General features: G+C 38.9%; 1 protein-coding gene across 1 annotated transcript in view; it reads right to left on the bottom strand.

Moving 5' to 3' along the window:
- Positions 1-27064, bottom strand: part of TTC6 (tetratricopeptide repeat domain 6) — a 244409-nt gene that overhangs the window by 150927 nt on the left and 66418 nt on the right. The window contains exons 3-4 of the mRNA XM_060401450.1: positions 8726-8818; positions 5121-5330 (exon numbers count right to left, since the gene is read on the bottom strand). Of these exons, the coding sequence (XP_060257433.1) occupies positions 5121-5330; positions 8726-8818 (303 nt within the window). The remainder of the gene's footprint in view (positions 1-5120; positions 5331-8725; positions 8819-27064) is intronic.

The raw sequence follows: 27064 nt of genomic DNA, 5'->3' as shown, positions 1-27064 counted from the left end.
CAAGTTCATGTCTGAACTTCCTCTATAGTGTCTCCACTAAAGGCCATCCGTCCTGACTTGAAAATGGGGAGGGAAATGATGATGAATGGGGAAAACTCAGAGGATGGGGTATTCTATCTCACATCAAGTTCATATCTGAATTTCCTCTACAGCGTCTCCACCAAAGGCCATCCATCCTGATTCGAACATGATCGGCAACAGAGGACTCGGAGTCATCTTTGAAATTCTTCCAGGTGTTAGAATTTTTGTTTATTATTATTATTGTGCCTACAACTTTCATCTACCAGTCTCAATTCAATCCTCGGGATCATACAGGCACAATCTGGCTCTCTTCCATGTGACAGACAAATATTTGAACACAGTTGACTTCCTGGGCCTGCTTTCCCACCTCCCACCCCCTCACCACCACCACCACCCCGCCGCAATAAGCATCCCCAGTCCCTCCGACTCTACCTCACATGATATTTTTTTGAAATATTCTTCTTTGTCATCCTGAGTACTTCTTCCAAATGGTCTCCAATTTGTCAGTATCTCTCCTGGGGTTGGACTCCCAGGTCCGAACACAGTATTTGAGGTGTGATGTGATCAAATCTGAGGGCTTTCCAGGTGGCACTAGTAGTAAAGAACCACCTGCCAATGCAGGAGACTTAAGAGACGTGGGTTCAATTTCTGGGTTGGAAAGGTGCCCTGGAGGAGGGCATAGCAAGCCACTCCAGAGAACCCCTGGAGAATTCTATGGGCAGGGGAGCCTGGAGGGCTACAGTCCAGAGACACAGCTGAAGTGACTTAGCACAGCACACGCACGTGATCAGATCCACCAGGAGAAAGATGATCTTCTTTTAGGGTAATTGTCAATCAATGCAAATTATGATTGTACATATCTTCCTATCACAAAACTGAACCATAACTTAAAACCCTGAAACCTTTTCCACATTCGCTCTAAGTCATGCCATCCCACAGCTACACACTTAGTTTGTGGAGTCGGGGAAAGAATCATACATATATTTATCCCAACTAAATTGCATCTGAGCCAGCAAATATTATCAGTCACATTTTGGACATTATCTGCAAATCTAATCAGTAAGTCTTCCATAGTCTCACCCAAATTATTAAAAAATATGCTGAATTAGACACAACCCTATGACAGTCCGCTAGGGACTTCCGTGACTAATTGTGCCTCCTTCACATAACTACTTATAAGTCCACTTGGCAGTTCACCAAGTTGTTGTCCTGTCTTCAAAACTGTCATCAGGAGGCTAAATAGATTGTTGAAATCCAAAGGATAGTAACAATAACTAATGTTTATTGAGCTTTCTGATGTGCTGGGCTCTTCCCCATGGTACTCTTGTGTTGACCCCCAGGAATGACACTTTTCTTCTGTTCAGTCTAGTAATTCTCAAAAAATAATAGTAATAATAATAAGGTTGTTCTTCCATGGCTTGCCTTTAGGGAACACATACTGGCTCCTTTTTATAAGGGTTCAAACACAATTCTTTTAATGATTCATTTAATCATTTCAGATCTTTATCCAAGATCAGTGCATACACTGCAGAAACCATAACTCTTATCCTTAAAAAAAAAAAAAAAAGCTCAGGATTTGAGTTGCCTGTTTCCAGGTTCCTAGCACCTCTCCCACAACAACAGCTCCTCAAAGCTGCTGCTGACAGAGGCACAGCAGGCTTAAACCCATCTCTCTGAGCCAACAGGATCAGATATCCAAGTTAACTCTTAAAATCTTTCTACCAATCTTGGGCTTCAAGTTTCTTTTATTAATTCTTTCTTCTTTCTAAACTAAGGATCATTCTCCTTGTCAGATTTAAGAGAAGTAAAGTACAATTTTATCAGCTTCCCTTTCTATTTGACATAGCTCTGTTTATTTAAAACCTCAACCTTTTCCCAAAAATAAATTAAGACTGCTCCGTCATCTGTTGTCATCACTCTATTCATCCGTAATGACAAGGTTATCCTTCCTTTTTTCTCTCTTTGCTCCAAAACTAACACCAAAAAAAAAAAAAAAATACTTTCTTATTCTTTGCATTATTCATAGGCCTCAACCCATTTTGGATCTTAGCCCTCCTGATATAATTGTTATAGCCACATGCCACTTTTATGTTTATCTATGGATATTTCTTCTTTCATTTTCTGTGTATTTTTAAAACTCTGAATGCAATAGACCACTCAAAATTGTTTCGTAAAAACTGGGGAGAATTTGGGGTATGCCACATCTCTGAAGCTTCCTTTTATTTAGAATTTTGAGATACATGTTAGCTATATATATTTTTTTTTAAATAAATTTTTTATCTTTTCCTTCCTAAAATGTTCAACGATCCTCTCACAGGTTCTTCTGTCTGTTATTTCTTCAGAGTCATTATTATCTAATTTCTTTTTGTTGGTCATGGCTCAAATCAGAGTCCTCAATCTTTTCTATACTAATAAGCTTCTAAGGGTAGAAATGGTCAGTAAAGTAAGAACTGATTAAATTCTCTCCTTTTTTTTTTTTTTTTTTTTGGCTGAATGAGACCATCTGGCCTGTAGTTGAGCAGTGCAAATCCTGCATTGTTCCTTTATCACAGCTCCAGGCTACTTCTCTGAGCAACGGAGAAGAGGTTTCCTTGTGTCCCCAGTCCGGCCTGGCTAGCTGGAATACACTGTTCCTCATTCCTGTCCCAGAGATGCTGGAGACTAACTTTATGGCCTCAGATGTCCAAACAGGGTAAAGTTCATGGAGACTAACTGACCTTGAGATGTTATCACAAATAAAAGGAATACGAGGTGAAGATTTGGTGGGATGAGTCAGAAAACTTCCAGCTCTCTTTTCTCTGGGCCTTTCTGATGTGTCCCATGACAATAAACCATCAAAGTCTTATCAGACATTCTCTTCTCCTCCTTTTGAAACACTTCTGGTTTCAGGTTAGAACCCTCCAAATCTGCTCTCTGAGTCTCTCTCATCAAACCATGCCTCCCAGTTCAGTGAGGGACACTCTGGCCATGGTCATTTTCACCACTATGAGTTCATGTTCTTGTATTTCACCAGGTGCCTGTTAACTGTTGTTATGAATGGGCAGCACCGCAAAGAGGCAAAGAGCGAAGGCTCCAGAATTAGACCACCTCAGCTCAAGTCTTACCTCTACAACTTAGCCATATGGTTGTACCTGGGAAAGCTATTTCTCTTCTCCACGACTCAGTTTTTTCAATTGAGAGTCCTATAATAGGGTTGTTGTTAGGAGAAAAAAGATAACGTGTAAAACACTTAGCAAAGTGGCCGGAACATGATAAACACTCAGTAAACTCTAGCTACCTTAGGAAATGAGTGTTTTTACCAAAAACAAATAATTTCGCACATTTTTTCATGACATTTAATAGCAGCCACAACAAATCAAAAGAATGAACATTATGGGACTTTTTTCAATGCAAGATTTAAATTCCTCACAGGTCATGGTGGTGAAATCATTGTCCAAAAAATCCATTTCATTCTTTGACACACTTACTAATTAACCATTTGCCCCTCATGCCACATTTTATTTCCAAAGTCCTAATTTTCAGTTGGGAGAATGGGTAAAACACATCACCTGTGACCACCAGCTGAACACTTTTTCGGCAAAACATCATCATTTTTAAAGATGCCTCCACACCTAGAAGGTATCAGCCTAACACAGGGTAGTTATCATTGAGAGGGCTCACTCAGCCGTGGCAGGCTTCACTTCATATACTCAGTGTGAGCTTAGGGAGACAGCATGATGTATGATAACGTCAGTCACCAATCATAGCAGTTAAGTCCCTTGCCCCTGACAGCAGTGGCAGATTTTCTCTGGTCACCTATTACTTGTGGATTTCCTTATTATCTATTATTGCAGGAAGATCCATATGCTAATATCATGCCAGATGACCCTAAGAAAATAGGACTTGAGAAATGAATAAAAGGCAAAAGGCAACGGTACTAATCCAGAGAGAAGGTCAACTGGAAAAGAGAAGAAAAAGGTTATAAGCAATTATGTTTAGGAGGAATCTAGGCCTTGGAGACTGATTATTTTGTGAAAGGCAAGAAGACAGTACGGTCACAGAAAACTATAAGGTTTCAGAGTTGGGTGTTTGGGGCAAAGGTTAAAGAACTGGCAATGGCCAGTTGATTTGCGTGATGCACAGTAGCAGGATCATGGTCGCTGGTGGGGACAGAGGAGCCCAGAAGGAGAGGGACTGACTAAAGGGAGTGTTTATCCAAGAAGGGGCATCCATCTGAATCAGAGAAGACTGCAGGAGATAATATCAAGATAATATGCTGCGGTTCATTAAAAAGTGGCTTTTCAAAAAAATCTTAATAATAATATATCTATTCTTAAATGTGCTAAGTTATTTCAGCCATGTCCAACTCTTTGAAACCCCATGGACTGTAGCCTGCCAGGCTCCTCTGTCCATGGGATTCTCCAGGCAAGAATACTGGAGCGGGTTGCCATCTCCTTCTCCAGGGAGTCTTCATGACCCAGCGATAGAACCCACGTCTTTTATGTGTCCTGCACTGGCAGGCAGGTTCTTCACCACGAGCACCACCTGGGAAGTCCAAGGCTTATTATTAATTATCTATTCTTAAATAAACTCAAATTCCTAAATAACTCATTTACTTAAACCAAAAAATGACTCAAGGAAACATACCAAGCAAATAATAATAAGGCAATATACAAATGTGGTAAAATAATGAAAATTATGCATGAATAAAATAGAATAAAATTATAAATAAAATAAAATTCTCACAGTAGAAAAAGACACAGGGAGTAGGAGAAACCTAAATGGAACACAGGTTACAAAATTCACCCAATCCTGATCCCCAGGCTACAGTCCTTGACTCTCTCAAGATGGTAACAAGACAACACTTGGTCAGTTTCTGAAAGCCCCAAGGTTCCTTTATTCCTTAAAAATCTTTCTTCTCTCTCCAGAGCTGCAATTAGGTTTGAGACTAAAAGTTTGTAAAAAACAGAAGTCCTTTTTTCCCAGACAAGCAACTTCACATGAAAAGCCATTTTTCAGGACGAACCCTCTCACAAACCTTGGCCCATGCTGGGCCATATCTTCACACTTAAACGTTCTCAACTCTCACAACTTTATTTCCAACGTAAGTAGTGCTTTACCTTTAAAGATACCCGCTTGGTTATTTTTGAATCACCTATGGGCTGCGCGCCTTCCAGAGGTTTACTTGATTCACTTGCTGACTGAACTTCCGAAGTTTCCTGAGGTTTAAATAATATGCTTTCTGCTTCTGAGGTTCCCCATTCCAATACATCCTCTTGTTCAATCTGGAAAATACTTGATACAGTTTCAGGAAGCTTCTCAAGCACATTCTGTTGGGAAACATAAGTGCACAAAGCATGCTTTTTTAATTGGTCCTTCCAAAGTTTTAAGTTATGCAGTTTTCTCTCTGACAACAAACTGATTATGAAAAATGCATGATTGAAATTAAGCAGAAATAATAAACTTCCTCTGAAAGACTGAGAAAGAGAAACTCACACTGGACTTAAGAAAAATGTGAGGCTTGGCAAATTATTTTCCTTGGCCCTTGTATCAAAACATATTACTACCCGACACATATGATCCAACAACTCTAAGGAAATAATAAGACTCTACTCTTGCCCTGATTCTTCCCCACACTCACACAGAATCAAGCCCATTGAAATATCCAACCTCTCCCCAATCTGAGGTTCTTTCATCCTAAACAATGAGATTCCTACTAGCCAAATGCTCTTGTAGAAGCGTGACTTCAGTCTGTCAGAGAAGGGCTCACCCACAGCCCCAAGAAGACCACACAGACCCCCCAGCTCCGTGCCAAGCCCTCATGAAAAATTCTTACAAAATATCATTCCTACACCTGTTTTGCGTTTCTTAAAAACGTCTCACTTACTTAATATCTATCTCACTGAGCCTCAAAGAAAGTACCTCTATAGACATATTTTGGGTATTATCCAATTCTAAACCAAGATTATTGGGGATTATGAGCACTGCCTCAGATTAACAGATGATAAAACCAGTTTGATTTACACAGAATCTGAATTTTATAGAATGACTTGAAAACACAATTGTATCCCTTTTCTCTCTGGCGTACTCATTTGATAATAAGTAAGTTCAATTCAGTTCAGTCGCTCAGTCGTGTCTGACTCTTTGTGGCCCTATGGACTGCAGCAGGCCAGGCCTCCCTGTTCACCACCAACTCCTGGAGTCTGCTCAAACTCATGCCCATTGAGTCGGTGATGCCATCCAACCATCTCATCCTCTGTCGTCCAAATAAGGAGTAAAGATGGCGAATAGTACCAAATACTCTTTAAGTTTCTTTATTATGCAAGAAAGGATAGCTAAACAAAGAAACGTACTTTTGTGAAATGTAACTTTAATCTGGAGCTCACGTTTTTACAAAGCTACTCAGTGGTACTGGAGAAAGAGTAAGAGCTTTGTATCTATACAGGACTTGATTCAAATCCTGGATCTATTAACAGATGTATAATCTCAGTCAAATTATTTAACCCTCTTTAACCTCATCTTCCTCACTGGTGAAAAGGTTTTAAAAAGTCCCTCCATAAAATGGCAGGATAGATACACAAAGGTAATATGTCTTATGGGCTTATTATGTCTACCTCCAAACTCATTCATTTTATATTCCATAACTTTTGGAACTGTTCATCACTCCCTTGCTTTTTACTCTTTCTGCTCCTGGCTTTCTCAGCATACATTCCCAGGATCTGGCTGGGGAGACTGAACACATGAAGGTGCCACCCTCCAAAATAGAAAATGGAGAGGAAAAGCTTGAGAGGGCAATGGTCATCCCCCAACTGCAAGTGACCATCTCAGGACTCTGCCTCACCTACCCACAAAGCTATTACTGATCTTATCACTACCCTGTGACCTGCTCTACTGTAGCGCATATCGTCCTATAGTATATTCATCTAAGTAACCATCACAACTGTCAACACATGGCAGCATTATCTCATAAAATTTTAATCTTCACCTCAACTCCATGAAGTAGAACTGTCCGCAACCCCACTTTATGGATGAAGAAACGGGCATAATGAAGTTAAGTAACCTGCCCAAGGCCATATTGAGAGTAAGTCTAAGGGATAGGTAGAATGAATAGATAGAATTCTGTTCTCTGACCCAGAGTAGGAACCCCAAAACTGTGTTAGGAATTAAAGGTACCATAGAGGAGTGCTTTTTTTTTTTTTTCCTAACCACGGCTAGGTATCAACTTAAAAGATAAAGAAGTGATAAACATAATAAAAGCTAAACAAAACTTTAAAGATCTAAACAAGTGGTAAGCTTCCTCTTAAAAAACCCGTGGCCAGGAAAGGTCCAGAGATTGCTTATAAATATCAAAGCTGAGGGTATGGTTCCTACAGAATTACAAAACAATTGATATTTTTATTTAAACCTTTCTTTTAACAATCAAGATGATGTATAAGCGAGGTATCTGAAACTAGCCTTTTTCACAGCTTCCTTCAAAACGGAATAATATTTTCTCTTACTTTATATGAATATTCAGTGAATGGTATTATGTCAAGTTTATTCTATGAATGAATATTTTTAATTTTCTGAACCTAAGTGATCTTGCAGTTTCAGTTTACTATACCTGTTACAAGCTTACAGGTCTGATGAAGTGAAGTGAAGTGAAGTGAAGTGAATTCGCTCAGTCATGTCCAACTCTTTGTGACCCCATGGACTGTAGCCCACCAGGCACCTCCCTCCATGGGATTCTCCAGGCAAGAGTACTGGAGTGGCTTGCCATTTCCTTCTCCAGGTATCTACCTGTAAATGGTGTCACCCAGAGGCAGCTACCCTAAATGTCAGTTTTAAGCCCATAGCATATGTGGTAAGGCTTCAGAATTGATTTATCCACCTACTATTGTGCCACGCACGCTGGGTATTGAGACACATGATCAGACTACAAAGGGGAAAAGTGCATGATCTCAACCCAGAAGCATCTCAAACTCTAGGAGTCAACCTCTTACAGTAACTCTAATGTTATAAGATCCATGATTTTTGTGAAAAGATTCAGTACATTTTCTAAACATGATATATTATCCTAAAAATAACTGTGATCTGAATTTGTATGTATGCAGAATCATATTTTCAGGAACTAAAGGAGCTTGTTATCTAATGATATCATTTTATGAATCCTTTGTAAAAGACTAATCATCGTGCCATTGTTTATTTCATGTAAATATGGGTTTCTACACACAGGGAGACATTTCCCATTCACAGGGAATATGTTCCAGATTCCTTTGAGTCCCATAAGTATTTTGCCAGTGATGGATGAAAAGAAAGTTCTATTTCTGAAACAAACTTCTATCACCAAGTGTCCGTATTTCTCTATAAAATGCTCCCCTTGTCGATGCTTTTCACAATTCTTCCACCTAAATAAAGAATTAGGGGATGCTTTCTTAAAAACTAAAAACTTTTAATTTCTCCAGCTACTTTCTAGATATAAATGTGTTCAGAGCAGAAGAACTGTTAAAAATCTTTTCTTTCTGAAGAGTTTTGAGCCTTAGCAGAGAACATCTATGACAGTCAAAAATGGTGAGTCAAAGTAGCCAAGACTCTCCACATGGCATTAGATTAGATGTGTTTATAGTTAAACACGCCTCTAAAATACATCAGAGATTTTTTTTAACTCTCTAGATAAAACATTAAAGCAACAGAAGCAGACTGTTACTTTAAAATAGGTGAGGATGATTTTTATTAAACACATTACCATTTGAGTTTCCTTAATACTTATCTGTGGTCCTTGCTCTGCTTGCATTTGAGGTGATTGCTGCCAGTACCTTTTTCCCATTAAAGAAATATCCTTGAAGGAGGAAAAGAAAACAATTAAAAGAATGTCAATTTTTAAAATTTATTTTTAATTGAAGGATAATTGCTTTACAGAATTTTGTTGTTTTCTGTCAAACCTCAACATGAATCAACCATAGGTATACCTATAGGTATAGCCCCTCCCTTTTGAAACTCCCTCCCATCTCCCTCCCCATCTCACCCACCCCTCTAGGTTGATACAGAGCCCTTGTTTGAGTTTCCTGAGACATACAGCAAATTCCCGTTGGCTATCTATTTTACATTTGGTAATGTAAGTTAATAATGTCAGTTTTAAAGATCACTGAGGCATAGTATTCAATGCAATTAAATGTAGTCAGTAAAATGCAGTAAATGAGAAGACAAAACCAAAGACACAGTAAAAATATTTTGTCTATCATTTCACTTTAAAACTTTTTAAATTACTGACCTCTATAGATATATCATCAGGCTTAATAAAACAATTAGGTAATAATAAATCAGATAATATAAATCACTGCTCTTAAATGGCTGCACAAGAAATTTAAAATCGGAAGTAAAATTTAACCTAACCAAGAACAAGAAGGAATATAAATATACTTTAAATGTTAATGGGTAGAACTGCTAGTGTCATTTTCATCATTACTAATGCTAACTGCTATGATATACCCTCAATTCAGCTGAAGTGGTAAGAAACAGCACACCACAATGTCTAACAATGAACAGGAATGAAGAGACCCAGCTTCTGCCCAAACTTGCCCAAGGCAAGTTATCTTGTTTCCCTTTACCTCAGTTTTATCATCCTTAAAATGGACATTCATGACTCTTTAAGGCCCCTTTCTCCTCTGGACTTTTAGTAATGTCAGTAGCAAAATATGAACATTCTTTGTACTTTAAAATGCTGCTTGTCTACCTTTCCTTTGCTTCATTAGAAACAGGCAACTGAGGTTACTGGCTTATACGTCTGCCCTCTTGTCATAAATAACTATAAAACTGGACAAAATATAAGGACAACTCTTTTAGGGCTGGACAGTAGGAAATGCAAGACTATAATGGCTAAGAGAATGGAAACAAAAAACGTTATGAACTAAATCACCCCACATTTCTGCCTCACACAATTTTCAGACCACAACATAAGGAGAGAGAAATCACACAGAGCCCAGGAACCTCACTGAGTTGCAGAGACAGAAATTAGAGAAGGAAGACAAAGAGGGTAGAATTCGTAGGACACAATATGGGGAGGAGGGAGCTGCACAGATTAAACAGCTCCAGAAATCTGCAACAGAATCCTTGAGTCTTTGGCTGAATATCAATCTGCTCAGTAAAATAGTGAAACCCATGAGGCCAAACAGAGAAAAACTGCCAGGGGGAAAAAGCAATTGCCAAAAAGATGACATCATAATTCCCAGACTTCACACAGTGCTCACTCAGTCGTGTCCAACTCTTTGCAACCCCATGGACTAGCCTGCCAGGCTCCTCTGTCCATGGGATTTTACAGGCAAGAATACTGGAGTGAGTTGCCATTTCCTTCTCCAGGGGATCTCCCCAACTCAGGGATCGAACCCAGATCTCCCACACTGCAGGCAGACTCTCTACTGTCTGAGTCACCAGGGAAAGATAGCGCTAAGCTGTGTCCAATTCTTGCAATCCCATGAACTGTAGCCTACCAGGCTCCTCTGTCCATGCGATTCTCCAGGCAAGAATACTGGAGTGGGTTTCCTCCAAACAATGCTAGGAATCATCAGATCTCCCATTAGACATTCTGAATATATGGTACATTCATTACAAACCTCACCCCGGTGGCTTAGAGGTTAAAGCGTCTGCCTGGAATGTGGGAGACCTGGGTTCAATCCCTGGGTCAGGAAGACCCCCTGGAGAAGAAATGGCAACCCACTCCAGTACTCTTGCCTGGAGAATCCCATGGAGGAAGGAGCCTGGTAGGCTACTAGTCCATGGGGTCGCAAAGAGTTGGACACGACTGAGCGACTTCACTCACTCATTACAAACCTCAGATGGATCATATATTAGCCCTAGAATAAAAACTTCTTTGGACATTAAAAAAATCTTTAAATAAATACTTTAAAAGATCAAGCTGATCTTCAAGTAGCTTAACTGCCTAACAGAACAAACTCCAGATCTTTTTAAAGGAAAACAACAAAATCCAGTACTCGACAATGGAAAATTCACTGTGTTCAACACCTCATCAAAAGTTACTACTTATATGAAGAAGCATGAGTATGTAACACATAACCAGAAGAAAAATCAACAGAAAAAGACCCAGAAATGACAGAGACATTGAAATTAAGAGGTGAGAATCTTGAAACTTCTAATATAAATATTATAAATTTTCAAAGATATAAATATAGTGAGGAGCAAATGTAGGCTAAAGACAGAATCAAATGGAATGACTAGATAAAATGTCCACTACCTGAGACAAAATTTTCACTGACTGGCATGAAAACCAGAGAAAATATTGCAGAAGAAAAGATCAGCTAACCTGAAGACACAGCAAAAGAAGTCACACAAAATAAATCGCTGAGAGAAATAAAAACCAAAACAAAATTAACAAAACACTCACACTAACATATATTTAATTAGAGTCACAGAAAGCAGAGTATGAAGAGAGCAGAAAATATCTGTACAAAAATAGCCAGATTTTTAAGCCCGCAGTATAAAAAGTTCCATCAACTGTAAGCAAAAATATACAACAAACACATTATCATCAAAATGAAAAAAAAGTAATAAATGAAAAAAATCTTAGAAGCATTCAGAGATACATCAATTACAAAGACACAAAGAATTATGGCAACTAATTCCCAGGAGGCTCAGTGGTAAAGAATCCACCTGCCAATGCAGGAGATGCAAGAGATACTGATTCAATCCCTGAATCAGGTAGATTCCCTGGAGGAGGGTATGGCAACCCACTCCAGTGCTCTTGCCTGGAAAATTCCATGAATAAAGGAGCCTGGTGGGCTACAGTCCAGGGGGTTGCAAAGAATCAAAGGCAACTGAGTATATAGGCAGATAGACAGAATTACCACAAAGTAACAGTGCAGGCTTCTTGTCAGAACAATATAAGACAGAAGACAAGCAAGCAACATATTTAGAGCACTGGTACTGAAAACAACCGTCCACACAGAATTCCATAGCCAGCAAAAATGTCTTTTAAAACTGAAGGTGGAATACTTTTGTAGCAATCGAAAGTTGAAAAGTTTGATTGCCATCAAAGCTGCATTACAAGAAATGTTAAAGGAAATTCTTCAAGCAGAAGGGGCAAAACTTGAATGCATAGAGTGAAAATAAATGATAAAATGATTTTAAAAGTGGAAGAAGGCAATGGCACCCCATTCCAGTACTCTTGCCTGGAAAATTCTATGGACGGAGGAGCCTGGTAGGCTGCAGTCCATGGGGTCGCTAAGAGTCGGACACGACTGAGCAACTTCACTTGCAATTTTCACTTTCATGCATTGGAGAAGGAAATGGCGACCCACTCCAGTGTTCTTGCCTGGAGAATCCCGGGGATGGGGGATCCTGGTGGGCTGCCGTCTATGGGGTCACACAGAGTCGGACACGACTGAAGCGACTTAGCAAATAAAAAATATACTTTCCCATTTTGAAGTTTTTAAAATATAATAGACTATTTAAAAATGATACATTTTGAGATTTATAACGTACATAGAAGTGAAGTATGCACTAATGAGATAATAATACTAGGAGAAGGGAAAAGGAAGTATACATCTCTATGTTTCTTATACTGTACACTATTTATTTAGTGGAATAAGCTAGACATACTTATTGTAAATCCCATGCTGCTGCTGCTGCTAAGTCAATTCAGTCATGTCCGACTCTGTGCGACCCCATAGATGGCAGCCAACCAGGCTCCTCCATCCCTGGGATTCTCCAGGCAAGAATACTGGAGTGGATTGCCATTTCCTTCTCCAATGCATGCTTGCATGCTAAGTCACTTCAGTCGTGTCCGACTCTGTGCGACTCCATGGACGGCAGCCCACCAGGCTCCTCCATCCACAGGACTCTCCAGGCAAGACACCGGAGTGGGTTGCCATTTCCTGCTCTGGCAAATCCCATAGCATCCACTAAAACAATAAAACAAAAAGGTAAGTAAGCTAACAGTATGAAATAGCATGAAAGGCTTTAAAAAAAAAAAAGAAGGCAGGTAAAGCAGAAAAGGGGGGCAAACAACAAATGCAAAAAATAGAAACCAAATAGCAAGATATAAATATCTTTATAATTTATATATATAAAGTTTTTAAAAACATATAATTCGTATATAATGTATATAAGATATAAATATCAATAATGACTGTTTGGTGGCTCAATGCCAAAGAATCCACCTGCAATGCAGCAGACATGGGTTCAATCCCTGGATCAGGAAGGTCCACTGGAGAAGGAAATGGCAACCCATTCCAGTATTCTTGCCTGGAGAATCCATGGACACAGTAGCCTGGTGGGCTACAGTCCATGGGGTTGCAAAGAGGTAGACACGACTTAGCGACTAACACTTTCACTTTCATTTCAATAATTGCATGTAAATGGTGCTAAATAGTCCAATTAAAAGACAAAGACTGTCACATTGCAGAAAAAACAAGATCCTACTATATGACTGCTATGGGAAACCTACTTTAAGTATAAAGACACAGATAGGTTAAAGGCAAAAGGATGAAGGAAAATAAACCATGAAAATACTAAGATAAAATAGAACTGATTATATTAACATCAGACAAGGCAGACTTCAAAACAAGAAGTATTAGAAAGAAAAATAGGATCACTGCATCATAAAAAAAGAGAATCAAATCCTTCATAAAACATAATAGTATGCACTGATGACAAAGCTTCAAAGGGCATAAAAAGAAAACTAAAAGAACTAAACATAGAAATTAAAAAAACACACTATTACAGTTAGAAATTTCAAACAAAAACTATGTGGCTCCAGAGACTACATTTTTTAAAAATTTAATAACTAAACAGTCAATTTGAAATATGAACAATTACAAAAAATTCTTCACAACCTTTTAGGCTTATAAAGACATCATTAAAATATAAAAACATGACAGCAACAAACATCAAATTCAGGATACCATTCACATCTGAGGTGGAAGAGAATTACTGGAAAGAGGTACAAAAGGGGGCGCTACTTTACTTGCAATTCTCTATTTATTGAAACAATCTGAAGTAAATGTGGTAAAAATAAATAAATTTTGAAAAATCTGAGTGTTGAGTATTTATTCTACAGTTAAAATATTTCCTGATAAAAAAAAGAAATCTTTCAACATATTTAATGTAGGTAGCATAAAACTGTCAAAGATGGATAAAAACATCTTACTAAAGAAACCTACAGCTTGCATCACTTGTAAACATAAATGCAAAAATCCCAATTAAAAGACTTGCAAATCAAACTAATCAGCATATGTAGAAACAAGGTATCTTGGCAAAGGATATTTGTACATCAATATTCATAGTAACACTATTCACAATCACCAAAATGTAGAAATCAGCTGAGTATCTATAAATAGAATGGAATACTATTCAGCCAGAAGAAGAAGCGACATATTAACATATGTCACAACATAAATGAACCTCAAAACTATTATGGTAATTGAAAGACACCAGACACAAAAGGTCATATATTTCATGATTCCATTTACATGAAACATCCAGAAGAGGTAAGTCCACTGAGACAGAAAACCAACTGGTGGCTGCCAGGGGCTGGAGGGAGGGCACTGATGGGGAGTGACTGCTTAATGCATGCGGTGTATTTCCTTTGGGGATAATGAAATTATTTTGGAACCAGATGTGGGTGATGGTTACTCAACAGGGAAAATGTACTAGATGCACTGAACTGTGCACTTCAAGATGGTTTATTTTACGTTAATTTCACCTCAGTGTAAAAAAAAAAGGGATTGGGTTTGATGAGCACTTGAAAATATTCCCTGCTTCTTTGATACTTCCTAATATAGCAATAAAATTTATACCTAATAATTCTAAGATACTGTCCAATGGTAAAAGAACTGCTTTTGTCTGTATTGTAGTAAATTCATAGAAATAAAAATCGCATTTGACATTTTTTTGAAGACATGTAATATAAAAATAATGATTTATTAATATCAATTTTGTTAGTGTTAATTCTAAATTTCAGTAACATAAACTGACGTGGAGGTAACAGATAAGAGTTACTATCATGGTAGTCTCAAGTGACAATCCCATGGGATAAGCTGGTTGAGCACACATGCTTTGAAGTCAAAAGTTGCTTCAAGTCTTAACTCAAACACCATATGGCAGACTTGAATGAGTTACTTACTCTCTCCAGGCCTTGGTTTTGTAAAATGGAGATAATAATAGTGCATACTTCTTATGTTTATCCTTAGGAATAAATGAAATAATACATGAAAACAAAAAATATCATATATGTAATAATACCTATTACTGTTAACATTGAAATAAAAAAACAAAATAAATTCCAGATATGAAATAAACATAAAATTATAAGAAATAATTTAACTGAATTACTGAGCATTGAAGAGGACATGACTATATGACTAGAAACCCTGGAAGAATCTATTGCAAAAGTATTAGAAATCATATTATTTAGACATAAAATCAATTCACAAAAACAAATTTAGAAAATGAGAAAAGGAAAAAAAAAACACAAAAAGCAACAAAAATATAAACTACCAAAACAATGCCTTAACAAATATGAGGAAAACTAAAAAACTGAGATATTAAAATTGCCTTGAATCAGAAATTTTGAATGTAGGACTAAAAAGAAAAGCAAAGATAATTTTTTAAAGAAATACGATTAGTGTTTTGCCCAAGTGTTTGTCTGTTGTTCAGTCGCATCCGACTCTTCGTGACCCCGTGGACTGTACCCCACCAGGCTCCACTGTCCGTGGGATTTTTCAAGCAAGAATCCTGGAGTGGGTTGCCATTTCCTTCTCCAGGGAATCTCCCCCACCCAGGGACCAAACTTGGGTTTCCAGCACTGCAGGTGGATTCTTAACCAACTGAGCCATCAGGGAAGCCCCTTTTACCTAAGAGCAGTATTAATTCCATTTTGTCTCTCCAACTGAGTCAGAAACTATTAACAACTAGCATTGTTCTTCATTTTACACAAGGTCTGGCACAGTGTTGAACAAATGTTTTAAAACTTGAGAACTCATAAAGCTGTGAGCAGTCCAGTTTCACAATCCTAGATACATTTTTCATATGTTTCTCAGAGCAGTTTCTACCTGTGGTGTCAAACTTAGAACCCAAAACATCAGAGCTGGAAGGAACCTGAAAGATGAATAAAGTCTGAAGGAAGCCACATGTCACAGACACTGAAACCAGCGCTCTGCGCCCCAAAGTGTGCTGGGTAGTATTCAAAACAAACAGAGATGGTGGTCTTTTTCCCTAACCTGCTTCCAGCAGAGGAACCAGCAACAGAAGCGGTAGTGTTCCGCTGGCCTGTTAGGCAGGCCCAGTAGTTTTTCAGTCATCTTTAACAAGTGATGGGAAGAGCAACTTCCCCCTACCCTTCCTCACATAATCCAGCTGTCCCCAAACGACGCTGCCCGCCAAGATAGAGGCTGAGAGTGTGTTTCTCCCACATACCCATTTATGGTTTCATCAGCACTTATTCAAGGTGCACTACCTTTAAATAACTTATTATGAAGTTCAAGTTTCAGAAAGAAGGAAAGAAAAGACATTTTTATGGCCCTAAGCAAATACCTGTCCACACAGGTTATTTTCTTGAGAAACTGCCTTGATTTGCATTGACTTTCTCTTGCTTCCCGCAGGCAAAACCCTGCTGGCATTGGCCTGCAGAATCCTGCTCACAGGCACAAGAATGTGCCAGAGCTGCTTTGCACTCGTTCTTAACCACATTTGACTTTGTTTTTTTTTTTTTTTTAATTAAACAGTTTATGGGATTGTTCTGGATGGCTGACCCCTGTATTCAGTAAACTGTCACTTCTAAAAAATATGATTTAAAAAAAAAAAAGAACCTGAATGGCAGCCACATAAGTATAAATATCAAAAACATTTGTAGTACCATATGCAAATCTTATTACAACAGACTCTGATATCCCATGTCCAAGGTGGTCCCCAGTGATTTCCATCTGCTGGTAATCACGCCCTTGAGTAGTCTTCCTCCTCAGTGAATATGGCAGACTTGTATCATTGATAAGCCACAGTGGAAATGATAGTATGTGGCTATGTCATAAAAGATACTGCAAGTCCAACCTTGTTCCCTCTTAGAATACTTGCTCTACGGGAAGCCAGATGGCATGTCATGAGGACACTCAAGCAGTGTCCTATGGTGAGGTCCACACGGTAAGGAACTGAGGTCTCCTGCCAACAGCCTGCACCAAACTGCCAGTCTTGTGTCTGAGGCAACCTGGAACCAGATCCTTTAGTCCCCAACAATCAAGTCTTCAAATGGCAGCCCCCAACAAGGTCCTGGGGCTTCCCAGGTGGCACAAGTGGTAGAGAACATGCCTGCCACCGCAGGAGACATAAGAGACGCAGGTTCAATCCCTGGGTCGGGAAGATCCCCTGCAGAAGGGCATGGCAACCCACTCCAGTATTCTTGCCTGGAGAATCCCATGGACAGAGAAGCCTGGCGGGTTACAGTCCATAGGTTCGCAAAGAATCGGACACGACTGAAGTGACTTAGCGCTCATGCACACACACACACACACACACACACACACACACACACACACACAAAGATCTTGACCACAGTCCCATGACCTCCAGTCAGAGTCATCTAGCGAAGCTGCTCCTGACCCACAGAAACTATGTGGAACAATGCATATTCATTGTTTTAAACTGCTAAGTTTTGAGGTGATTTTGTTACAAAGAAATAACTTTGAAAGGCACTCAAGGTTAAATTCTAACTCTTCAGATATTTCATGGCAGTTCCTAGAGAACCCAAGACTTCAAGAGCTCAAAGCAATTACCATTCCTACTTAGGTAATAATATGTTTTCTTTCCTATTATCTATAATTACATAATTTTTCTTAGCTCTTTTAAAAGATATATATTGCTTAAGAAAGTCCAATAAAAAGGTAAGTATTTTGTGCTAGGTCTTTACAAAAAGTATGTGCATTAGCAATATATACTGGGTGATAACTTAATACGCCTTTCTTTGTCCCACATAATTATCCTGTACATCATGAAATATTATCATCTGACATTTCATTACCTATGTCAGCAACTTTAAAAGACACATGCTAAGCACCATTGCTATAGTATTTGAAAACTACACAGTTACAGAGAATTAGAGCGCTTACTTGAAGCAGGCTATACCAAGAACATGGTTCTTCGTCCTATTACTAGGCAAAGCCAAGGAAGGAAATTCTGTAAGTCCCCTAAGAAACATAAATCTGTAATACCCAAACTGTTTTTATTTTAGGCAATGTATACATCTTTAGTTCAGATGAAGAATGACTAATATCATCCATAAAGGAGAATCAATAATCCAACTTCTGTTATATATTCCCCATACCAAATTCAAACTCCTCCAAACTTTTCTCACATGGATCTAGGAGTGGAAATGATTCAGCAGAGTCCATAAGTATATTCTTAAAGCCTTCTAATATCACATATGATTTAATAACATAAATTCTTCAATAATAAAATTCAGGTCTCCAAGTGTAAGCATATTTTTATTTACAACATTTGACAAATATGTATTTATAGTTAACTCTTAAGTCTGAGGAACCATGTGATATAAGGGATAAAAAGACAAAATATAAATAATCTTGCCTCCAGGTCATTTAGCATTCATTTGATCCATCCTACTAAAAACAGAAAGACAAGTAAGACTTGATTCCAATCACTTAGTTATTCACAGCCTAGACAGACAAATGTATTGGTATCTATGTAAATAACAATAATCCATGCCATAAGAGAGGTAGAAAGTAAATTTGTACCATGGAGTTAGGGCAAGGAGGGGACAGATTAAATATTTTTAGAATAGAAGACATTGTTTCCTTAAAATAGGCATGAGAGAAAGGTAGGATCTAAATGTGTCTGGGGAATACAAAGGGCATTTAGTGTGGAAAAATACTCTTTGGGCAGATTCTTAGGTCCTTTCTCTTCCCCAAGGGGCAGGCACACACATGCCACTTACTCAAGATAAGCAGGGTGAGGATAGAGGCCATATTCACACTGGCTCCTTCACTTCCTACCCACCCCCGTGTCTATTTTCAAGGGATGGGAATAAGTCTTTTGGCTGTGTGCTTACCTGATTCTCTAAAATGGCTTTCCTGATAGCCAGATTTCAATTCAAAAGCGAAATCATTCTATTCATCTGGTTTGTGTGAAGTTGTTAGAACTTGTACCACATTATCTACATTCTTACTTTCCCTCCTCCCACTTTGCGAATTTTAGGAGCAAGGAAGTTCATCTGTCAGGGAACGCAAGGAGCCTACTCAAGTAATCAAATGATTCAATCAACATTCTCAGTCAGAAGCATCAAAAACAGGCTCTTGTCATATAAGAGGCACTGGAAGACGGGCAAGACTCACAGAATCAGTGGGAGAAGGACCAAAGGAGTCACAGGATCAAGAAGCAAGAAATATCATAATAGTGTTTCAGCAAGAATAGACTTGCCAGGCTTCCTCATGACACAATGGCTCAGAATGAACCTTTACCACCTGTGCCACTACTTGGCACAAGTGATGACGGGCCAATTCCAAGCCCAGAGCTCAGGAGGTCCTGCATTTCACTGTCTTGAGCTTCTGCTGTCACTGTGAGAAAGGCATGCCTGGTCAAACCAATGGGTTTAAGGTGAAAACATGCATGGATGTGCCTGCTCTACACGTTAGTCCCAAAAGGGAAACACAGGGGCAGAGCTGCTCCAGTTAAAGCCTCCCGTTGACCCACTGATACATGAACAATTGGACTTGCAGACCCATATGCAAGCTCAGTTCAGATCAAATAACTCCAGCCAAGAGATGTGAGAGCTATAATAATACTGTCATAAGCCACTAGATTCGGAAAGCTGCTGTTACACAGCATTAGCTGACTGATATATCTGGTGATTGACATTAGATTGCAAGAGAAAAGTATAAGGCTAGTAAGGTTAAATCATGAAGCACCCTCTAGGTTATCTACATTTTGGAGTTGGACTCTATCCTGTGATCAGTAGGAATCCAGCCAAATTTTTGTGAGAAATAACACAATAACAAGTACCTGGTAAATAAACTTCAGTGAGGGTAAGAACTGGTAGTTGGTCCTGAAGATGTTGAAAGGATTCACGTGAAAGCTGATGAAGGCCTAACTGAAGATACAGTCAGTGGTAATAAGAAGATTTAAAAGAATATTCTCTTGAAATTCTCATTCTTGGGACTCTCCCGGTGGTCCAGTGGTTAAGAATCTGTCTTCCAATGCAGGGGATGCAGATGCAATCCCTGGTTGGGAAACTAAGATCCCACACGCTGCAAGGTAACTAAACCCAACTAGAGAGGCCACGTGCTACGACGACGGAGCCCACACACTCTGTAGTCCATGCTCCGCCACAAGAGAAACCCTAGTGCTGCAACCAGAGAAGCCCCCGAGTGCCCCAGCTAGAGAGGGCCAGTGGGCCACAATGAAGACCCAACAACAAAATTTGAAAAAAAAAAATTCTCATTCTCCATTCCTTAAGGATATCTTCACAGATCAAAGGAAAATATTAATAAAAAATAACCCTCAAGTTTTTGAAATATAGGGAGGCTACCTTGAGTCTAAATGGAATTCAGATATGTTTGGACATGCCTGGCAAAGTCTTACGAACAAACTTCCCAAAATCTCATCTGCATGAATATGGAGTCACCTGTGGGAAAAAATTTTAAAAAAAACCAGCGAATGAAAAAGCTAAGGCATGATCAGCAGAATCCCACAAGAAAGCCTTTGTCTTCTGAGAGGAGTGACACGTCTGTCTCTCAAATCTGTCTCCTGGTTCAATCCAATAGAACTCATGTCTGATTCATAGTAGGTATATGATTGGGGAGAATGGGTGTTATAAGTAAAGAGTAAAAGAATTAATTAACTTAACACATCTAAGGGATGACAAAGAGTCCTTCTCCCCAACCTAATCCCCCTGCTCTAACCAGGGCTTACATGTCTGGTGGACTCAGCAGATATAGTGCCCAGGGCCTGTGATATTTTGAAGACCTACAAAAATGTTTTCATTTTCATTTCTTTTACAATCAGATGAAAATGATACTTATAAGGATGAACATGTAATAATGAATCCAGCCTGAATTCTATTTCTTTTTTATACCAACAGAGTCAAATAATCTTCAAATATTTTTTACAATACAAGGAACTCCAAAGGCAAAAGTGTCTTGGGCCCACAAAAGTCACAAATGCAGTCCTGGGGCCAGCACAGTATAACTTGAGAGCTCTGAGAGCCCTGAGCTGCGGTGAATGCCACCAGGATGGGAGCTGGGTAATGCCCCCTCCACCTACCCCCTCAGAGGACATGAGCAGAAAATGACAAGGCTGGAGGCAGAGGGGGGCTTTAGCAGATCGAGATCAAATGAGTTTGGGGTTATCTTTCTTTATTCCCCCCCCCCTCCTCTCCTAAGGGAACCTCTGCCCAGATTAGGCATCCCACAGGCCATATGACAAGACAGCGACTGCCTGAGAGGAGCAGGAAAACTGCTAGGCGTGGGGACAGGCACTGGAGAATTTAGACATGTAGAAATCAACCTTAAATCAACTTTCAGCTTTTTACAAAGCAGGATCTTGGGCTTCCCTGGTAGCTCAGCGGTAAAGAATCCTTCTGCCACTGCTGAAGACATGGGTTCAATCCCTGATCCGGGAAGATCTCGCATGCCATGAACTAAGCCCACCCACCACAGCCACTGAGCCTAATGTCCCAGAGCCTAGGAGCCTCGCGTGCTGCAGCTGCTGAAGCCCACACGCCCTGGAGCCCGCGCTCCACAGCAAAAGAAAGCACTGCAATGCGAAGCCTGCACCCATTAACAAAGACCCAGCAAGCCAAATATTTAAAAAAGAAAAAAAAAAAAAAAAAAGCAGGATCTTTTTTTGTCAATTTCATGCTTGAAGGTCCAGCAAACCAGTAGATCAAAAAGGAATGCCAGGGGCTTCCCTGGTGGCTCAGTGGTAGAGAATCCACCTAGCAATACAGAGACATGAGTCTGATCCCTGGTCTGGGAAGATTCTACATGCCATAGGGCAACTAGCCTGTGCGCCACAACTATTGTGCCTGTGCTCTGGAGCAACAGGAGAGCAGCCTCTGCTCACCTGCAACTAGAGAAAGCCTGTGCTAAGCAACAAAGACCCAGTGCAGTCAAAAATCATTAAAAAAAAAAAAAAAAAAGGTGGGGGGAATGTTGCACTTGGGTAAGGGCTGATGGAGAGTGCTGGGAGGCCAATGCCCTCTCCACTCATCCCTCCCGCCCACCTCCATATGATCCCAGCAGTCTCTGGTATGCTAGAAATCAATGCTCTTGGTTAAGCAGAAATATAATATAGATGGGCTAATCGAGAAACATATTTAAATTTATAACTCGTTTCATTTGTAAACTGCTTTGTAATTACATATTTATTTGGCTCCAACAGATTTAACTATATATGTTGGGAGTAGAAGGAGAAAAAGAATCATCTATTTAAATCAAGGCTCTTGTATGTGCTTAAGATGACGAGCTTGACTTGGCTGCTGCCTCAGTTCCCGATGCAGCCTCAGAGTATGAACATCTCACCTAAGCAGTGTGATTTCAGTTTTAAGCAGATGTACAGCTCCAAAACATTAACCAGCCATGTCATCTTGGGCTCAGCCTAGCTCCCCTGCACTCACTTGGAGACTGTGTAGCTGTCTTGCGGTGTGTGCTGTGTGCTTAGCCGTTCAGACGTGTCTGACTCTTTTTGACTCCATGGACTCTAGCTCACCAGGAGCCTCTGTCTATGGAATTCTCCGGGCAAGAATACTGGGGTGGGTTGCCATTTCCTTCTCCAGGGGATCTTCCCAACCCAAGGATCAAACCTGCGTCTCTTTCACCTCCTGCATTTGCAGGGAGATTTTTTTACCACTGCACCACCTGGGAAGCCTGTGTAGCTGTTTTATCTGGCCTCTTGTCCTTTAAGATGCTCAGGGGTAGTTAGGAGTGTTCATCATTTTCAATTTAAGTGCTGATTTGGGAACCTGACTCCTCACAGAATAAATCTCTGCATTAAATTTCATAAGGGAAATTCTGTGACTTTTCAAACAGTCAATGGTAGAACAAATGACACTTTTCTCAAATTTTTATCTATATTAATATCATGAATATCATGTCTAACGCAACTAGCATAACTAACAAAGCAAAAAGGTTTCAACTTGATAACATGAAGGAGAGAACAGATGATTAAGAGTAACCCTTGATTAACCAACTTCTAAGTCTTGGTAATTAATCATCATATAATTTATATTTCAAAGAAAAATAAACTCTGTCACCCAATGATTATAGCTTTGTAAGACCAAGATCCAAATTTTAGAGTGGAAGCATGGATATATTCTCAAAAATGTCATGAGTTTCCATAATCATTTACCTTCATATACATTTCTAAAGTGAAGGCAAAAGAAAGACTTTTTCAGACATCTTATTTATCCAGGGCTTTTCTAAAAACAGAAAGCCAAGACTAGTCAAACCAAGAATACCTCCAACTGCAAGCCTCACCAACTCACACTTTTAAGTAACAATGGCCAAGGTCCCCTCCATCTCTCTTTTGTTCAAAAGAGGAAAACTTGATCACATAAAATGACAGTCTTTCATAATATAATATAAATCAAGACTTGGCAAAAGATGGCCTATCAAATCTGGCCAGTCACCTGTTTTTGTTTGGTCCATGAGCTAAGCATGGTTTTTACATTTTTTAATGATTTTTAAAAAGCAAAAGAAAAATAACATTTTGTGACATGTAAAAAATCATGTGAAATTCAAATTTCAATGTCCATTAAAAATTTTTAATTTCATTGATATTTTTGGAAATTCATTTTCTCTTATTATACAAGTACCTACACACTGTTCTTGATTTCACCTTTTGGCCCACAAAGCTTAAACTATTTACAATCTACTATTTACTTTACAGAGAAGTTTGGTGACCCCTGATGTAAATGACTGATAAGTAACAAGAAATCACCACTTTGTGGGGAAAAATGTATTTCTAAAGAGGACCAAAGGAATGAATTTTCCACTCTGGAATTTCTGACAAAACAAATACTTTTAAGAGTTGGTATATATCAACAAAAGAAATCAAACTTATCTCCTTATGTAGAGTTACATGGCTTGAACTGATGTTATCACCTCACTACATACCATATTGTCTGTAAAACAAGATAAATTGGTATCTCCTCTCAAAATTACTTTCACTGGGAGTTTAAGTTAAAGAATTTAAACAACCACTCTACTTTGACCTTCTGCTTTAAACTTTTTTAATCAAAATAGTATTTTATAAAATTGATACCTGTGAAAAAATCTACATAATGATAAGCAATGTATGAAGTAAATTTCAATTCGTGAAGCACACCAATACAGGTATGCCTTGTTTTATTGCACTTTGCTTTATTGCACTTTGTAGATAATGTGTTTTTTACAAACTGAAGGTTTGTGACAACCCCACATCCAGCAAGTCTATTGGTGTCATTTTTCCAACAGCATTGGCTTACTGGGTGTCTCTGCATCATATTTTGGTAATTCTTGCAATATTTCCATCTTTTTTTATTACTATATTTGTTATGGGTGATCTGTGAAATGGGATCTCTGATGTTACTATTGCAAAAAGATTACAGCTCCCTGAAGCCTCAGATGATTTTTAGCATTAAAGCATTTTTTAATTAAGGTATGTACATTTTTCAGACATACTACCACTGCACACTTAATGGACTCCATTATAGTGTAAACATAACTTTTATACACAATGGGAAACTCAAAAATTCGTGTGACTCACTTTATTGCAATGGTCTGGAATGAACCCACAATATCACTGAGGTATGACTGTAAATGTGTTATTTTTCTTTATAGATTGTTTCAAATCATTCATACTGGTATAGTTTCCCAAATACATTGGGTCCTTTCTTGGCTTAGTACCCCTACTTACATTTGTCCCGCTGTCAGGAATTTTCTTTCTGAATACACTGTTTCAGGGATTCTCTCCAGGTGGCATAGGTAGATAAATAAGGCGTTCAGGAGTTTTTTGGTTTTGTTTTTTGTTTTCCTTCTTTTTTTAATTGGAAAGTTTCCAAGCTTTCTAAACCTTTTGAAAATGATTTTTTATTGAACTGTCTGTCCTTGAATGCTCACTCAGAATTCATTGCTCACACAACACATTACTTGAACTTCTATTTTGTATTTATGCCATTCTATCTGATTAGAATGTGACTTTAGAATCATCCATCTCTAGTTCTTTACAGATTTCAAGAACTTCATTGTGTGGGACTTCCCTGGTGGTTCAGTGGCTAAGACTCCATGCTCCCAAAGCATGGGGCCTGGATGCAATCCCTGGTCTGGAAACTAGACCCCACGTGCCACAACTAAGAGTTCTCATGCCACCAGCGTAAGATCATGCATGCAGCAACAAAGATTCAAGATTCCCTGCTGCAACTAAGACCCAACAAAGCCAAATAAACAAATATTTTTTAAAAAAGGCGAAGCAGCTAGTTGTTTTCCAGAATGGCAATGTACAAATGCCAGAAAGGAGGAAACATTTTTGACATTTCTCCTCTCCCTCATCTCCAAAATCCAGCTCAATACCAAATCCTTAAGTTGCTGCCTAAATATTTCTGGAATTTCCACACTGGCCTCTTAGCTGTTATAACCTACAACCAACTTTACCACCACCTACCAAAGCTATTTCATTCTCCCACTAGACAGGGTAATCTTCTTAAATCAAACTCATCCATGTTCACACATTAGCATCCTTGACTTCATCTACCCACAACCACAGCACCCACATCTACAGATCATAGCACCATGTGGCTTGCAAAACTGTGTGGGAATTTGAAGCCTGTCCCTTCCACGAGATCATAAGGGAATGATGTGTATATAGTACTCATTCAAAGACATTTCATGACTGAATTAATGCTGGGCAACACCTCATTCTTTGCATTCTTGATGCTGCCAACTACTTTAAAGGAGTCCATTTTGGAAGTTCCACACTTAATTCCGTAATTTTTGGAGTATCTTTTCAAACTGCATTCAGAGACACTTTGCCTTCTACAAAAGAAAAAACTGTCTTTCTTTTTCATTGCTATACCTGGATTTTTGACCCAAAAAGGCTTTACTCCAAAAGTGTTCACCCACTGTATTTGAAAGACATTGCTTTAAATGACATTTGCTTCTTTCCAAAATATCTAACCCACATCCAAAAGCCAGATATTTAACAAGAGATAGGCAAAAGAATATATCATGAAAGCTAAGAATTACTTGGCACTTATGGTGGTCCAAGCATCAGTGAACACTTCACAGACATTATTCAACAAATCGATGTGCTAATGACTATTATCATTCCAACTTTACATATTAAAAGAAAATAACAACAAACTGAAATTAAGAGCCATGGTTAAGACTTTGTGGAAGGGACTTCCCTGGTGATCCAGTTAAGAATCCTCCTGTCAATGCAGGGAACAAGGGTTCAATCTCTAGACTGGAATAACATGCCGCGGAGCCTGCCCTCTAAAGCCCTTGAGTCACAACTACTGAGCCCATGTGCCCCAACTACTGAAGCCTGTGCGCGCAGAGCCTGTGCTCCACAGCAAAAGGAGCCACCACAACGAGAAGCCTTTGCACCATAACGAAGAGTAGCCCCTGCTCACCGCAACTAGAGAGAGTCTTCATGCGGCAATAAAGACCCAGAGCAACCAAAAATAAATACATTAATTTTTTAATTAAACAAAAATGAAGACTTTGCAGGAAAGTCCCTTATGAATACCCACAAATAAAATATTGAGTGATCACAGGTACTGGGTAGTTGTAGTAGCAGATTAATGTTTATCTTTACATTTTCTGGGAATCTACAGTCATTTTATTATCTTTTGTTGATACCTATTCAAAGTATTTTGGGCCCCTGCATGATGCTAAGTCATGCTGAATAATGAATAAGAGTGGGAGGAGCTGTTAGAAAAATAAAAATCTAGAAAAGGGATATGATATGCCTATATTATAGATACAGCCAAAAGTTCAAAGAAAAAGATGGTAACTTCAAATTGACACAAGGGTAGTTCTGAAGAAAACAAAAAACAATAATCCTGTTTGGGGGTTCATACTCTAAAAATTCA

This window comes from Ovis aries, chromosome 18 (genome assembly GCF_016772045.2).
Source record: "Ovis aries strain OAR_USU_Benz2616 breed Rambouillet chromosome 18, ARS-UI_Ramb_v3.0, whole genome shotgun sequence".
Classification (NCBI taxonomy): domain Eukaryota; kingdom Metazoa; phylum Chordata; class Mammalia; order Artiodactyla; family Bovidae; genus Ovis; species Ovis aries.
This window is presented reverse-complemented; position numbering and strand designations above follow the sequence as displayed.